Source organism: Grampus griseus (genome assembly GCF_964374135.1).
Source record: "Grampus griseus genome assembly, chromosome: 9".
Classification (NCBI taxonomy): domain Eukaryota; kingdom Metazoa; phylum Chordata; class Mammalia; order Artiodactyla; family Delphinidae; genus Grampus; species Grampus griseus.
Window position 1 is genome coordinate 4,802,520 of NC_139003.1, and position 13,415 is coordinate 4,815,934.

Here is a 13,415-nt window from a genome sequence, read left to right on the forward strand (position 1 = left end):
TTTATTTTATTATTATTATTTTTGGCCACGCCACGTGACTTGGAGGATATTAGTTCCCTGATCAGGTATTGAACCCAGGCCTGCAGCAGTGAAAGCGTGGAGTCCTAACCACTGGACTGCCAGAGAATTCCCAGGTAATTTTTTTAAAAAAATGATTTAATCTTTGGTCTAATAACTCCAATGTGCAAGTAACGAAATGGAGAATACCCACTTATATACTAACTCACACACTCCTTCTCAACAGGGAAAATGTACTTGTCTAAAAAGGAACATACTAGTTCATTATTTGTGTTAATAATGGAAACAGTAGAACATGTCTGAGAGTATCTTTTCAAGAGTAGCACTAGGGATGGAAATCCAATTTAAGCTTTAGAATTTTAATCATCTGAACTGACACTGTACTGAAAAGCAGAAAAGCAAACAATGCTGACAGAAAATATTCTACATTCTCTACAACCTTTGAAAGGAAATTGGTGCCCACTGAAACTACCAATTTATACTAAAGGAGTATTGGTGCCTTGTATCTGCTCCCCTGTTGAAAAAGTTCTCAGTAAATGCTTTGACTCCCTCACAGCACTGATGGGACTTTTTCTCCAGCATGTTTTTTCCTATGTCTGAAAAGATTCGAGCTCTGACTAAAGGCTTTCCCACATTCATGACATTTGAAGGGTTTCTCCCCAGTGTGGATTCTTCGATGTTGAATCAGGATTGCACTTCGGCTGAAAGTATTTGCACACACGTCACATGTATAAGGTTTCTCTCCACTGTGGATCCTCTGATGTAGATTAAGGGCTGAGCTCTGACTAAAGACTTTCCCACATTCATCACACTTGTGTTGTTTTTTTCGAGGACGGTTTCCCTGTCTTCTTTCAAACTTTCTATCTTGTTCACAGGTTCCTCTAAATGTGAAACTCTGGGAAGCATTCATTTGAAGAGTGTTAGAAACTTTGTAATGCAGTTCTTTGCCTGAAGAAGTCTTTCGCCTTGAAGCTGATTTCACATTTATAGTTCCGGTGTCTCTATCATTTTGTCTTAAGGTGTGAAGCTCCTTCGATGCCCACTGCAGTTGCTTTTTTGTGGGCTTAAGCTGGCTACGTGTTGTCTCCTGAGTGATTTCACAAGTTGGTAGCTTCTTTGCAAGCATGTCCTCATTTTGTCCAAGAAAGACCTGTTCAGCCACCGTCTCATGCTCTTTCTCCAGCTCCTCCAGCATCACCATGGCTTCCTCTCCACTCTCTGGTCGGTTCTCTTGAAACCAGGCCTGCAGCTCCTCAGGCAACATGGCCAGGAACTGCTCCAGCACCAGCAGCCCCAGGATCTGCTCCTTGCTGTGCACCTCTGGCCTCAGCCACTGACAGCACAGCTCGCGGAGCCGGCTCAGAGCCTCCCAGGGCCCAGGTGACTCCTGGTAGTCAAACTGCCTGAACTGCTGGCGGTAGGTCTCTGAGCTGTAGTAGCTGCTCCAGTGGCGGCTGGAGACCATATTACAGGCCTGCCCTCCCTCTTCCACCTTCATTACCAGAATGCAGTCAGGGTCCCCTGAAGTTTGTGGAAGGAGTTTTGATGTCTCTCTCAATTTTGCAGACATTTGGACTGGGAATAGCTCAGAACTGCTAGGCTTTAATCTTCAAGAAGGTGAAACTCTCCTTATGGACACTCCTCTGGCCTAGGAAGGACGACCCCACATTTTGGGGGAGAAGCCGGGGAAGCAATTCTTTATTCTTATTCCTTCTAATCCAGGAAAGGAATCGACAGGTTAGGCAAGGTGTTGTGTATATTTAGAAAAGCAGAAATCAGGAGCTAACTTAAATGTTGCCTAATGATCTCATCTTTATGCTTAAGATCTAAGGAAAACAGGGATGAACAAACACAAAAGGGGCAAGGAGCTGCTTACAGAGGGTTGGAGAAGATAAATGAGAGAAGATCGCTGTCTTGATGTTCTTGCAGAACCATCACTGAGTAGAAGAGTTCAACTCATTCTGTAATGTTCTAGAAGCCCAAATAAGGACTTAACCATTTGAAATCTGCAGAAATTCCAGTTCAATTTTAGGTACAACTTTCTGTCAGTTAGAGTGCTCAAAAAGGAACTTAATATAGAACTATGTTGTCATATGTATTAAAAACAAAAAAAAAGGTGTGTATGGTGCTGGTTTAAGGAAGGGTGCTACACGCATATGAACACATGTACAAAACCCTCCTGCTACGATACAACAGTGGAGGACTTCCTTGGTGGTGCAGGGGTTAGGAATCCGCCTGCCAATACAGGGCACATGGGTTCGGGCCCTGGTCCGGGAAGATCCCACACACCGCAGAGAAACTAAGCCCGTGCATCACAACTGCTGAGCCTGTGCTTTAGAGCCCGTGAGCCACAACTACTGAGCCCGCGTGCCTAGAGCCGGTGCTCCGCAGCAAGAGAAGCCACCGCAGGGAGAAGCCCGCACACAGCAACGAAGAGTAGCCCCCACTCGCTGCAACTAGAGAAAGCCCGTGCGCAGCAACGAAGACCCAACGCAGCCAAAAATAAAATAAATAAATATTTTTAAAATACAACAATGATTCCACAGGGAGGAGACTGAGGTAGGATGGAGAATTACCCTGTTCAGCATGCTCTTTTGTTCTGCACGCGTTTTTTGTTGTTGTTGTCGTTGTTTGTTTGTTCCTTTTGGCCGATCAGCGTGGCTTGCGGGATCTTAGTTCCCTGACCAGGGACTGAACGTGCGACCTCGACAGTGAAAGTGCCGAGACCTAACTGCTGGACCTCCGGGGAATTCCATGCGTTTTTTTTTGCGGTACGCGGGCCTCTCTCACTGTTGTTGCCTCTCCCATTGCGGAGCACAGGCTCCGGACGCGCAGGCTCAGCGGCCATGGCTCACGGACCCAGCCACTCCGTGGCACGTCGGATCTTCCCGGACCGGGGCACGAACCCGTGTCCCCTGCATCAGCAGGCGGACTCTCAACCACTGCGCCACCAGGGAAGCCCTTGCATGTGTTTTAATACAGAGTAAAATGAAATGAAAAGGAACCCCCTAACAGTTTTCCTGACATTGATGGTACTTAAGCAGAGTCTTGTCAATGAGTTGATGCTTTAAAAGGAATTCCTGGGCTTCCCTGGTGGCGCAGTGGTTGAGAGTCCGCCTGCCGATGCAGGCGATGCAGGTTCGTGCCCCGGTCCAGGAAGATCCCACGTGCCGCGGAGCGGCTGGGCCCGTGAGCCATGGCCGCTGAGCCTGTGCGTCCGGAGCCTGTGCTCCGCAAAGGGAGAGGCCACAGCAGTGAGGGGCCCGCGTACCGCAAAAAAAAAAAAAAAAATTGGAAATCCTGCTTTGGGTAAGGCCCAGTTTATGACAGGGTCAATACCTGGCCTTTTCATTTAGAGATGCTACGAATGAGGTAATTGAGGCAGGGAGCCTGGGAAAGTGGGGAGCCCTTGATCTACCCCGTTTCCTTCCAGGCTCCAGGAGAGAAGGGGTGTTAGCCTCTCAGTTGCACAACCCAGACTCAGCAGTGGTTATCTGAGGCAGACAGAAGCCTGCAAGCCTGTCTTGATTTTTTTTTCCTTATGCTTTTCTGCTTGAACATTTAATCCCTCTTTTAGTTTCAAATCAGCACAGTGGCAGATATTATCAACAACCATTATCCCTGTCCTGAGGTAGTTGTCAACCCGGGGAGAGAAATAGGATCAGCTCTGGGGAAATACCGCCTGGGCTTTGCTTCTGGAGGCTGTAATTGCCTCTGTCAGGAGAGGGATAAAATTCCACTTCCCTCTCTGCCCACAGAAACCAGTGTGAAATTCTCTTCCCCTGCATTCCTCTGGGCTGGTCCTATTGAGAACGAGGCTGGCTCCGGACAAGAAGGAAATTAAAGCAGACTGCCCCAGTTACAAGGTCTCACCAGATCCTTGCAGCTGCTGTGGCCTTCTCCAGGTCTGCTGCCCTCCCCCCAGGCACCATGGCCTGCTGACTGCCAAGGCCACCTCACATCCTTAGCTCGTGTCCACTCTGATGGACTTGCCCTTGCCCAGGTTGACTGATGGATTTAGCACTGATCCCTGACCTGGCCATAATCTTTCTGATGAGGTCACCTTCCTGGCTTTGCACCTTCAGCCTGGTGCTACCTCTGCCTCCTGTGAGTCAAATGGTGTGCACACCCACTTGTCATCGAGGAAGCGAAAAACAAGTTCTTTCCCTCTTGATGAAATACCTGATTACTTTATGCTTTGCATAAAGAGAAATTTGCTTCAGGGAGGACATAATATATAAATGCTGGACTTCCCTGGTGGCGCAGTGGTTACGAATCTGCCTGCCAATGCAGGGCACACGGGTTGAGCCCTGGTCCGGGAAGATCCCACGTGCCGTGGAGCAACTAAGCCCGTGTGCCACAACTACTGAGCCCTCACACCACAACTGCTGAAGCCCACGTGCCTAGAGCCTGTGCTCTGCAACCAGAGAAGCCACCGCAATGAAGAGTAGCCCCCCGCTCACCACAACTAGAGAGACCTACGTGCAGCAACGAAGACCCAATGCAGCCAAAATTAAATTAATTAATTAATTAAAAAATATATATATATATAGGGCTTCCCTGGTGGCGCAGTGGTTGAGAGTCCGCCTGCCGATGCAGGGGACACGGGTTTGTGCCCCGGTCCGGGAAAATCCCACATGCCGCGGAGCGGCTGGGCCCGTGAGCCATGGCCGCTGAGCCTGCGCGTCTGGAGCCTGTGCTCCACAATGGGAGAGACCACAACAGTGATAGGCCCACGTCCAGCAAAAAAAAAAAAAAAAAAAAAAAATATATATATATATATATATATATATATAACAATGCTGAAAATGGGATCGCCTTTTAAAAGGGAGAATGTCTATTTAGCCTAATTCGGGGACTGTTCCTTTTATCCCCATTGTTCAGACTAACTCTCCAGTTTGTGAATTAACCAGATATTTTCCCTTATCTTGTTTGGCCATCTGCCTTGCTTCTCAGTTATTTAGAAGTGTTTTAATAGCATCTTTACCAATAAGTAAAGAAACAGAAAATGACATTTTTTTGACAGAAGCTTTGTTTGTTTGTTTGTTCATTTGTTTTTTACTATTAGATTATGTGGGAAGAGTAGAATTTTACTAAGGATTGACTTGGATATCTTCTGAAAATGGCAGGCTAAATCACGGGGAACAACTCTTTCACTGAGAAGATTTAGGAAAGCTGCACAAAATATAAGAACACTTTGCTTACAGGCATCAGGGGAACTAACTGCACAGTATGGACTTACGGGGCTGAGATCTATACAACAATTGAACTGAAGGAGGAGCACCCAGCTGTAGGCCTTCTGTTGTCCCAGGGCATCTGCTAAGGCCTGAGAAAGTGACTGAAAGATTGAGAAGCTGAGCAGTTACTATGAAAGCCTTGTGCGGGGACCTCCCGTCTTCATACCTCTCCCTGTGCCTTCAGTGAAATCCTACATATGGCAGGCTCAGTGCAGACTTAGTGATTGGTGAGTACAGGTCACTGATATGAGCTAGTCTAGTCTCCCTTCCTCCAGCATAACTAGAAAGTAAGACTTTGCTGTAGGAATACATGGTAGGTCCTGGCTAAGCTCAAACTAGAGCTCAGAGTATGGAGGATGGGCATCTGGGAATTCCTCCAGGTGCCCTATTGGCGTGAATTGGTATGAACAGAGACCTTGGTCTGGGGGCTGGTGGGGGATGAAGGGTGGGATGCGTGGATGCCTGAGGAGAATGGGCAGAATGAGGATAAAGAGTGAGGATGGGTAAGCACATGTCACCATCACTATTTTTTTAAATTTTTATTGGAGTAGAGTTGATTTATAACGTCATTAGTTTCAGGTGTACAGCAAAGTGAGTGGGTTATACTTATACGTATACACACTCTGTTTTAGATTCTTTTCCCAAACAGGTCATTACAGAGTAATGAGCAGAGTTCCCTGTGCTGTACAGTAGGTCCTTACTGGTTATCTCTTTTGTATATAGTAGTGTGTGTATGTCAGTCCCAGTTTATTCCGCCCCCCACCCCCGTCACTATTGACTGAGGGGGTAGGGCCCCACAGGGGAAGAGATGTGCTCCCCAGAGGCTCTGTCGCAGAGCTGGGAGCCTCTAAGGACCAGGTGACAGACTGAATCACAAAGCTGGTGGGAGGCCCATCCTCTACGGTCTGCACATTTGGTCCTCCGTGGACCATTGCAGCCACCTGCAGAGGACAGCAGGATCCAGTCGAGCTGGGCACCCAAGAAGGGTGCAAGCAGCAAAGGCCAGGGCGAGATACCTCAGAAGAAAGCCGGGCAGAAGGACATAACCCAGCCCTGATGGATCCCAGAAATTCCCTGGGGAGTGAGTGGGGCTGGGGAGAATAAAAGGTGCTGAGTTGTCTCATGAGCATGTGGGAACTGAGGCTCTTCATGTTCACAGTGTTAATTCAGTTACACGCTGAGTGGGGCCCGGGACCTTTCGCTCCGGATGAGAAATAATAATTTTGGGTGGTGGGGAAGGATAGACTGGGAGTTTGGGATTGTTCTATACACACTGCTATATTTAAAATAGATAACCAACAAGGACCTACTGTGTAACACAGGGAACTCTGCTCAATATTCTGTAATAACCTAAATAGGAAAAGAATTTGAAAAAGAATAAATACATGTACATGTATAACTGAATCACCTTGCTGTATACTTGAAACTAACACAACATTGTTAATCAACTATACTCCAATATAAAATAATTAAAATAAATAATTTTATGAAGGAAAAATTTTCAGACAGAGATCACTCTTTCATAAATGTATAGAAATTCAAGTTTTAAAAATTATCCTTTTTTGGGACTTCCCTGGTGGCACAGTGGTTAAGAATCCACCTGTGCAGGGGACACAGTGCAGGGGACACAGGTTTGAGCCCTGGTCTGGGAAGATCCCACATGCCACGGAGCAGTGAAGCCTGTGCACCACAACTACTGAGCCCACATGCCACAACTGCTGAAGCCCACGCACCTAGAGCCCGTGCTCCTCAACAAGAGAAACCACTGCAATGAGAAGCCCATGCACCACAACGAAGAGTCACCCCCGCTCACCGCAACCAGAGAAAGCCCGAGTGCAGCAACGAAGACCCAACACAACCAAGATAAATAAATAAATTTAATTTTTTTTTAAATTATTAGTTTTTTTTGCTATTGAGTTATAGGAGTTCCTTACATATTTTGGAAATTTATCCCTTATCTGACATATGGTTTGCAAATATTTTCTCCCATTCTGTAGGTTGACACAGCATTTTATTGTTTCCTTTGCTATGAAGAAGCTTTTCAGTTTGATGTAATCCCACTTGTCTATTTTTGCTTTGTTGCCTGTGCTTTTGGTGTCACATCCAAGAGGTCATTGCCAAGACCAATGTTGTGAAGCTTTAAAAAGAATGAGCTAAAGAGTTGAGTAGACATTTTTCCAAAGAAGACATACAAATGGCCAATAAGTATACGAAAAGATGCTCAATATTACTAATCATCAGGAAAATACAAATCAAAGCCAAAATGAGGTATTACCTCATACCTGTTAGGATGGCCATTAAAAAAAAAAAAAGATAAGTGTTGGTGAGGATGTAGAGAAAGGGAACTCTTGTACACTGCCAGTGGGAACGCAGAATAGTGCAGTCATTATGGAAAAACAGTGTGGAGGGGTTACAAAAAAAATTTAAATAGAACTACCATCTGATCCAGCAATTCTACTTCTGGGTATTTAGCCAAAAGAAAATCAGGATCTTGAAGAGATATCAGCACGTCAGTAACTGATTAGCACAGGAATTCTGGGAATTCAGAATTGCAGCATTGCAGCATTAGTCACAATAGCCAAGATGTGGAAACAACCTAAATGTCCAGGATGGATGAGTGGATAAAGTAAATGATATAATGGAATATTATTCAACCTTTAAAAAGAAGGAAATTCGGAATGTGTGACAACATGGATGAAGCTTGAAGATGTTCTGCTAAGTGAAATATGCCAGTGACAGGACAAATGCTGCATGGTTGCACTTACACCACCCAAAACAGTCAAACTCATAGCATCAGAGAGTAGAATGGTGGTTGTCAGAGGCTGCAGGAAGGGGAAAAGGGTGTATTGTGAATCAATTGGGCATAAAATGTCAGTTTGCAAGATGAATAAATTCTAGAGATCTGCCTTGCAACATTGTCCCTATAATTAACAGTACTGCATTGTAGGAACTTCCCTGGTGGCGCAGTAGTTAAGAATCCGCCTGCCAATGCAGGGGACAGGGGTTCGAGAAGATCCCACATACAGCAGAGCAACTAAGCCCGGGCACCACAACTACTGAGCCTGCGCTGTAGAGCCCGTGAGCCACAACTATTGAGCCCGCGTGCTACAGAGCCCGTGCTCCGCAACAAGAGTAGCCAACTGCAATGAGAAGACCGCACACCTCAACGAAGAGCAGGCCCCGCTCGCCACAACTAGAAAAAGCCCGCACGCGGCAACAAAGACCCAACGCAGCCAAAAATAAATAAATTTATTTTAAAAATACTGTATTGTACACTTAAAATTTTATTGTTATTAGATCTCATTGTTAAGTGTTATCATAATAAAATTTTAAATCATACTTTTTTCTTCAATTCATTTTCAAGTTTCTGCTCTCAACCAGATTTTGTTGAAATTACAAAGGAAGATTCTATCCTCAAAGAGGCTATGGTCTTACCAGAGAGACATTCAAGGAATTTTTTTGAAAATAGCAAGGTACACTGACTGTTTAACTGGCAGTGAAACTGACAACTGCTATTCCTCTTGTTGCATTTCAAGTTTCATAATTCTAATCCACAGTGTCACTTCACTTCCCAATTCCAACTGACATCTTTTTGATGTACATTTTGGGTTGATGCCTAAGGACATTTAAAAACAGTTTAGTGCTGAACATAAGCTGAATATATTCCCAGAATTCCCGTGCTAATCAATTATTTATCCCTTACATATGCTAAGACCAAAAATGAAAAAAAAAGTTCTATATTTCAGGTTGACAGGAGGTTTTGGGAGACTAGCAAGAAAAAAATACTTTTGAGTTTTAAGTCTTAAAAAATGAGCTTCCCAGTTCACTTATACTTTATCTAAACAAGGCAAAGATTATTCCTTTGCCACCAATTGTTAAAAATAAACATAAATTATGAGGAACTTATACTTCATATGGAGTGTTTTAGTCTTTTAACATGAGAGTTATTGGGATTTTCTCATACACCTAGTACACATACTGTGATTCTTTGGTTTTAATTCAAAAGGTAATAAAAATGCTAAATTGCCACTTCAATAGGGTCTTTTTATCCATGAACTTCTCATTTTTGTATACATATATATTTTTTTGGTTGGACTGCATGGCCTTTGGGATTTTAGTTCCCTCGACCAGGGATCAAACCCAGGCTCTCAGCAATGAGAACACAGAGTCCTAACCACTGGACCACCAGGGAATTCCCCATACATTTTTCAATAGACTTTATATTTTTAAGTAACTTTAAATTTACGGGAAAATTGAGAAGATAGTATTAATACAAAGAGTTCCCGTGTACCTGGCACCCACTTTCACCAATTATTAACATCTTAAATTGGTATGGTATACTTGTTACATTTAATAAATCAATATTAATACGTTATCATTAACTAAAATATATACTTTATTTGGATTTCCTTAGTTTTTTCCCTAATGTCCTTTTTCTGTTCCAGGATCCACCCAGGAAATCATGCTGAATTTATTTTATTTTATTTTATTTTATTTTTTAAAGGAGAATGATTTATTTATTTATTTACTTTAAAATTTATTTGTTTATTGTTTTGGCTGTGTCGGGTCTTAGTTGCGGCACATGGGCTCTTCATTGCGGCATGTGGGATCTTTCGTGGTGGCGCGTGGGCTCTCTAGTTGTGGCGTGCAGGCTCCAGAGTGCGCAGGCTCAATAGTTGTGGTGCATGGGCTTAGTTGCCTCCTGGCGTGTGGGATCCTAGTTCCCCAACCAGGGATGGAACCCACGTCCCCTGCATTGGCAGGCGGACTCTCAACCACTGCGCCACCAGGGAAGCCCATGGAGGCTGGATTCTTAACCACGGGACCACCAGGAAAGCCCCCTCGTGCTGAATTTAGTTGTCATCTCTCCTTAGGCTCCTCTTGGCTGTAACAGTTTACAGACTTTCTTTTCCTGGGTAACCGTAACAGTTTTGAAGAGAACTGGTCTGGCATGTTGAAGGACGCCCGTCTATTGAAATGTCCTTGACGTTTTTCTCGTGGTTGGACTGAGTTTGTGGGTTTGGGAGGAAGACCACAGAGGTAAAGTGCCCTTCTCATCACATCATATCAAGGATACATACTGTCAACATGGCTCACCACGGTTGGTGTTGACCTTGATCATCTGGCTGAGGTGGTGTTTGTCAGGTTTCTCCACTGGAAATTATTGTTATTTTTTTAAGATTTTAAATTTTATTTATTTGTTTTATTTCATTTATTTATTTGAAAGCCTGCGCGCAGCAACAAAGACCCAATGCAGCCAAATAATAATAATAAAAATATATAAATAAATAAAATTAAAACACAGCTGTAAAAAAATTTTGTTCCAGTTTTGGCCATTGGGAGCTCTTTCAGTTGGCTCTTGTGCACCTTTGATACCTCTCCACCAACGTGAGAATTTTTTTTTTTTTGGCTGCACCATGCAGCATGTGGGATCTTAGTTCCCCATCCAGCGTTTGAACCAGTGATCCCTGCATTGGGAGCACAGAGTCCTAACCGCTGGACCACCAGCGAAGTCCCGCTCCAGGCTCATTTTGTATATTTCCTGCTAGAATCGCAGAATCAGCCATTTCTCCAAGGAGCCCTGGTTCCTTTTATAGGAGATGTTATTCACAAACCAAGATATGTGTGATCAGTGCTACTGTAGTGTCATTTCTTTCTTTTTTTTTTTTTTTTGCCGTGCGGCATGTGGGCTCTTAGCTCCCCAACCAGGGATGGAACCCATGCCCCCTGCAGTGGAAGCAAGGAGTCACAACCACTGGACTGCCAGAGATTCCCCTTGTCATTTCTTTTAGACCCTCGTATTTGAGTATACTAATCTCTCTGTCTCTCTGCCTCTCTCTGTCTCTCTATATTTCATGTTTCTCTATGTTACTATCTGTATCTATATTAAGCTAAACATGAGTTCTTACTAATGTCTCCAATTCTAATGCCTTACCGCATCAATCATTCCAACAATAAGAAAACTAGCTACCATCATCTACCATCCATTTATTAATGCTGAAATTTCAATTCCTGTACATACACAATACCTCAGGCCCCCAGTGGAAACAACTTCATCAACTAGACTGCAATGCTTACGTGCAATTCCCTTTGGCTTTAGCGTTAAGGACGTTTCCACAGTTACCAAGTGCAGCACATTTCCCCTCATCCCCTTCAGTGAGGATGTCTTCTACATTTGTAATTCAGTTAGATTCTTTTGTCATAATCTGTATTCATTCCTGGGATCGTCCAACCTTGTGGGTTTTTTCTTCCCTTTTAGTATGCCTTGTACTTTTTCATTGAAAGTGAGACATGATGTATTGGGTAATAGGAATGGAGCTAATTAGGCCTTTAGTTTGAGGTTTTTACGTTAATCTGGCTAAGAATGGGCTTCGTTCAACGCTTGCTATAGTTGTACATGGCTGAGTCTTCAGTTTCCTCTAGTGTCTTTGATTTTGGGTTTCCCTGGAGACTCCTTTTTATAAATATTTTTAAAACATATATATATATATTTAAAATATATATTTAGTTATATATATATATATATATATTTTTTTTGGCCATGCAGCATGTGGGATCTTCCCCCACCAGGGATCAAACCCCTGGCCCCTGCAGTGGAAGCCTGGAGACCTAACCACCAGACCTCCAGGGAACTCCCAAATATTAGTCCTTTAGTGAACCTATATTCACAAATCTTTTTTTAGCTTCCCCCCGCTTCTTAGTGAGACAACTGGGAGGAACTGGGAAATACCCTTTCCCAAGGCTGGATGAGGCTCTGGTAAAGACTTTTACACTGGAGAGTAAGCCTTTGTAATGGAGAATATGTTATTTTACAAGTTACCCCCCACCCGCTGTGACCCCCAAACAAGAAGGGATCTTTCTTGGTTCTGCGCTATGAGAACCTAGTGGAATTGCTGGAGGTAAGACCCACAAAGCTGTGGGAGTCCTCTAAGACTGCAGCACCCTGGAGTTTCTAATTTTCATACTAGTCCACACTCAGCCTCCAGCAAATCATCAAAATTACCAGAGTTTATGGCTCTAGCAGCTTCTGTTCCAGTAAGCAGATCTCACCTGTGCCTCTGGTTTCACCTGTTTCTCCAGATTTCAGCGTGATTTCCCCCTGATATTTTAGTTCTTTCATGAGTCTAGGAGAAGTTATTGATTTTCAATTTATTCAGCTTTTTTCTTGCTGTGGGGATAGCGTGGTGACTTCCAAGAACTTTAGAAGTCGGAGGTGAAACAGGAAGTTGCACGTGCATTTTTAAAGCTGGATTACCATACATTTTCACAGAAGCTTTTTAAGCAATAAATGAAAAGCAGTGTATCATGAGTGACTAGGACAGGAGGACGCAGATTGCCAGATGTGCACTGGCTATGGCTTTCAAAGAAATCACTGTTCCCAAGGCCTACTGTTACGTAGCTGAGCATGAAAATAAAAGACCTGAAGCCCCTGAGGACTCATGTCTGTTCTCTTCCTTCCAACCAGGTCATACTGAAACATTTCAGCCACATAAAAAAGGCATGGTCTTGGGAGTGACATGTACACACTGCTATATATATATATTTTTAATGAATCTTTATTGGAGTATAATTGCTTCACAATGCTGTGTTAGTTTCTGTTGTACAACAAAGTGAGTCAGCCATAAGCATACATATATCCCCATATCCCCTTCCTCTTGAGCCTCCCTCCCACCCTCCCTATCCCACCCCTCTAGGTGGTCACAAACCACCGAGCTGATCTCCCTGTGCTACGTGGCTGCTTCCCACTAGCTATCTATTTTACATTTGGTAGTGTATGTATGTCGCAATGCTACTCTCACTTCACCCCAATTTCCCCCTCCCACCCCATGTCCTCAAGTCCATTCTCTATGTCTGTGTCTTTATTCCTGCTCTGCCACTAGGTTCATCAGTACCATTTTTTTTTAAATTCCATATACATGCGTTAGCATATGGTATTTGTTTTTCTCTTTCTGACTTACTTCACTCTGTATGACAGACTCTAGGTCCATCCACCTCACTACAAATAACTCAACTTCATTTCTTTTTATGGCTGAGTAATATTCCATTGTATATATGTGCCACATCTTCTTTATCCATTCATCTGTGGATGGACATTTAGGTTGCTTTCATGTCCTGGCTGTTGTAAATAGTGTTGCGATGAACATTGTGGTACATGACTCT

General features: G+C 43.8%; 1 protein-coding gene across 1 annotated transcript; it reads right to left on the reverse strand.

Annotated features, from left to right (window-relative positions):
• Positions 1–568: 568 nt before the first annotated feature.
• On the reverse strand, positions 569–1,588 carry LOC309827399 (zinc finger protein 396-like; the record flags this gene model as incomplete). Its single annotated transcript, XM_082662017.1, has 1 exon — positions 569–1,588. The coding sequence occupies one exon, from the start codon at positions 1,586–1,588 to the stop codon at positions 569–571; it is 1,020 nt and encodes a 339-aa protein (XP_082518143.1).
• Positions 1,589–13,415: the final 11,827 nt, after the last annotated feature.